At 68.3% G+C, this 3,026-nt stretch overlaps 3 protein-coding genes across 7 annotated transcripts in view; 1 reads left to right on the plus strand and 2 right to left on the minus strand.

Annotated features, from left to right (window-relative positions):
• Positions 1–15: 15 nt before the first annotated feature.
• On the plus strand, positions 16–1,291 carry LOC121103927 (osteocalcin-like). Its single transcript, XM_040635805.1, has 4 exons — positions 16–515; positions 651–689; positions 794–863; positions 1,023–1,291. The coding sequence occupies exons 1-4, from the start codon at positions 452–454 to the stop codon at positions 1,150–1,152; spliced, it is 303 nt and encodes a 100-aa protein (XP_040491739.1). The 5' UTR covers positions 16–451; the 3' UTR covers positions 1,153–1,291.
• A 74-nt stretch (positions 1,292–1,365) lies between these two features.
• LOC121103637 (membrane progestin receptor delta-like) lies at positions 1,366–2,984 on the minus strand (the record flags this gene model as incomplete). The annotated part of the gene is made up of 3 exons (XM_040634472.1): positions 1,366–2,298; positions 2,562–2,712; positions 2,802–2,984. Coding segments are annotated over 3 exons (621 nt in total), but the record flags the coding sequence as incomplete, so codon positions are not given.
• The window catches only part of LOC103668688 (membrane progestin receptor delta), a 5,798-nt gene continuing 4,137 nt past the window's right edge, over positions 1,366–3,026 (minus strand). For all 5 annotated transcript variants that reach the window (XM_040635796.1, XM_040635798.1, XM_040635797.1 and 2 more), the window contains one exon: positions 1,366–1,743. The gene's annotated coding sequence lies outside the window, so the exon portion shown is untranslated. The remainder of the gene's footprint in view (positions 1,744–3,026) is intronic.

A 3,026-nucleotide genomic window follows, 5' to 3' on the forward strand; every position in this document is an offset into this window, starting at 1 on the left:
CCCTCCCTCCCTGGGGTTTGGCTCCTGCCCTTGGGGCCGACAGTGCAAATCACAGCCTTCCAGAGGCAGCCCAGCTCTGCCGGACTCTATTTTAGACCTGGAGCCCCCCTTTCTCCGCAGGCTCCCCTCCCGCCCCTCCTGGCCTGCCCCACACTGGGCTGGAGCTGGGGGCTTGGGGTGCACCCTGCAGGGACACCGAGCCTGCCCAGGCAGCTCCGGTTCCAACCACAACATCCTTTGGGGTTTGGCCCTCAGAGCGGGGGCGGACAACTCCCAAACAGTCCTGGCAGATCCCCCGTGTCCCGCCCACGACACGGTGGGCCCCCCTTCCCCCACAGCACAACCCGGATATAAACTGCGGTGGCGGCCATGAGAGGCAGACCGACCAGCTGAGGTCCAGCAGCAGCCCCGGCAGCTGCGCACCGACACCCACAGACAGGACAGACCCGCCATGAGACCCGCGACGGTTCTCGCCCTGCTGGCCCTGGCCGCGCTCTGCCTGGCTGGCCTGGCAGGTGAGTGCCCACCTTGGCTCGGCCTCCCCTCCCCCTTCCAGTCCTGCCACCCTCCTGCAGGCTCTGTCCTGGTGGAGGGGGGGAGAGGAGGGGGCCCAGGGACAAGCGGGATGAACCAGGCCCTCTCCTTTGCAGGTGCGAAGCCCAGCGGTGCGGAGTCCCGCAGAGGTGCAGGTGGGTACAGGGCCTGGTGGGGGGCCGTGTGCGCATCACCCAGCGGGGCTGCCGCCATGCCCCCAGACCCTGAGCCCCCCCATCCCTGCCTTTCTGCTCCACAGCCTTCATATCCAAGCGGGAAGGCAGCGAGGTGGTGAGGAGGCTCCGGCGCTACCTGGACTCCGGGCTGGGGTGAGTACCGTCCAGGGCCCTGCGGCTCCAGACCCAACGTGGGGGACGGGCGGGGAGAGGGCAGCCCCCTGCCCAGGGCTCCGCAGTCCCCCCCAGGGCCGTGTGAGGAGGGGGCAGGCATTTTTCCTGGAGGCTGATGCGGCTCTCTTGGCGTGTCAGGGCCCCAGCCCCCTACCCGGATCCCCTGGAGCCCAAGAGGGAAGTATGTGAGCTCAACCCCAACTGCGACGAGCTGGCGGACCACATCGGCTTCCAGGACGCCTACCAGCGCTTCTATGGCCCCGTCTAGAGCGGGCAGTCCCTCTGGCCCTGCTGGCAGCGCCCCCCCGCCTGCTCTCCTCCCCTCCCCTTGCCCCCCCGCCCTGCAAGTGTGGGGTCCCCATCACCCCAGCTGGTCCAGAATAAAGTCCGGCAGAGGAATTGGTGGGGCTGCGAGTCTGTGTCCATCTGTGGAGGTGCGGGGGCGGTGTGGATGGGAGTGGAGAAAGTCCTTCCCCAAATCTGCTGTTGACTGATTTATTTATACCCGCCTCGTCTGGAAGCATCAAAGGGAGCGTCCTAAAAGTCTAATTATGAGGGTTCCCCCTCTAGCCCAGCACCTGTCCCCCCACCCAGCCCACGGCACCATCCAGGACACCCACGTAGACCCAGAGGCCTGGACATAGAGCACACGGCTGTGGCCAGGACAGACGGGCTCTTCCCCGTGGGCGGAGCGCTGCCCGTAGACGGGGCCGCCCGGGTCGGGGGGCGAGGGCAGCCGCGGGTCTCCGGCCGGACGCACGAGCACGCGGGGTGGGCCTGCGTTAGTCGTGTTAGTGCTTCCTTGGGCTCGGCAGAGACTCGCAGGCAGGAACGGAACCAGGTGTCAGGGCCCCGGCACCTCCCCGTCCCCAGCCTCCAGCCGGGGGGCCAGCTCCAGCCTGGACACACGCACTGCCCCTCTCGGACCTTCAGCACTTGCCCCAGCCTCACCGAGCGCCCCCTCGCGACCCTCCCCCTTGCCGCTAGCATCTCCCCGCCCCTCCTCTCCTCTGCCCTCTCCGCAGCCCCTCTGGCTCCAGGCTCCGATGCGCCCGCTCGCTCGTCAGGCCCCTGCCTGGCTCCTCCCCAGCTCCAGGGCCTGGCCTCTGCCTTCCCCCAGGGCAGGCTTAGAGATGGGCCCTCACTGCCTTCCCGCCTTCACACCCCCTCCAGGGGCCACCCTGCAGCAGGGGGCAGGTGCGGGGGGCCCGACACAGGGAGGCGGTGAAGGCGGCAATGATGAGCAGGTTCCCGGCCACCGCCAGGCCCAGCGTGGCCACCGTGCCCGCCAGGCCTAAGGGGGGCTCCTGCGCGGCCAGCCAGGCGCGGCGAGATCCCATGTCAGCCAGCACCGCCTCCAGCTGGAAGTGGGTGCCCAGCACGGCACAGACGTGGAACAGCTGGTGGCTATGGCCTGTGGGGAGGCGGGCGGCTCAGGGCAAGTACCCCGTTCCCAGGGCTGCTCCCCTAAACTGGGACTAAGACCTGCCCCGAGGAGGAGCGTGACGGCCGATGCGCATAGGCCCCGGTCCAGGTGCTACTGGTTCGTTACCTGAGGAGGGGGCGACCTGGCCCCGGGGCACGCTCCCTGGCTGTGATACCCCATTACTCTGTTCACCTGCGCCCTGGACGCTGTCTCCCCTCACCCCTCCCTGGACGGGACTCTCGAGCTCTCACCAATGTAGTCGAAGCGTCCTGGGGCCAGCCGCTCAGGCAGGCGGGAGGCGAAGAGGAAGCCCGTGAGCAGCGCGCAGACGAGGTGGTAGCGGTGGCTGGCGCTCAGTGCCTCCAGCCCACAGGCGGGGCCCCTGTCCCAGCACAGTCCCAGCTGGCAGAGGACAAGCAGAGCTGGTGGGGAGGGCCCTGGGGAGCGAGGGCCTGGGGAGCAGGGAGGGCAGGAGCGCCAGGCTCCCTTACCCGGTAGAAGAGAGGGAGGTTGTCGAACAGGAAGGGATAGGCGAAGGCAGCCGTGCGCAGGACCTTACTGAGCCCAGGGCTCTCTATCTCGGGGAACCTGGGAGGCGGGAGGGAAAGGCTGGTTACCGCCCTTTCTCCGGGGGTGCTCAGCGAAGGACAGGGGTCCTTGGCCAAGATGGAATGTCACGGTAGCTTAGTGGCTGTACAAGGACTCAGGGCACTCGA

The sequence above is a fragment of the Ursus maritimus genome, unplaced genomic scaffold, assembly GCF_017311325.1.
Source record: "Ursus maritimus isolate PB19 unplaced genomic scaffold, ASM1731132v1 scaffold_2, whole genome shotgun sequence".
In the NCBI taxonomy this organism is placed as follows: Eukaryota; Metazoa; Chordata; class Mammalia; order Carnivora; family Ursidae; genus Ursus; species Ursus maritimus.

Excerpts from the sequence above, each read along its gene's own strand:
- LOC121103927 (XM_040635805.1), top strand. The coding sequence starts at position 452 with ATGAGACCCGCGACGGTTCTCGCCCTGCTGGCCCTGGCCGCGCTCTGC. Across the intron at positions 516-650 it reads CTGCCTGGCTGGCCTGGCAG|GTGCGAAGCCCAGCGGTGCG; the intron begins GTGAGTGCCCAC and ends TCTCCTTTGCAG. Across the intron at positions 864-1,022 it reads TACCTGGACTCCGGGCTGGG|GGCCCCAGCCCCCTACCCGG; the intron begins GTGAGTACCGTC and ends TTGGCGTGTCAG.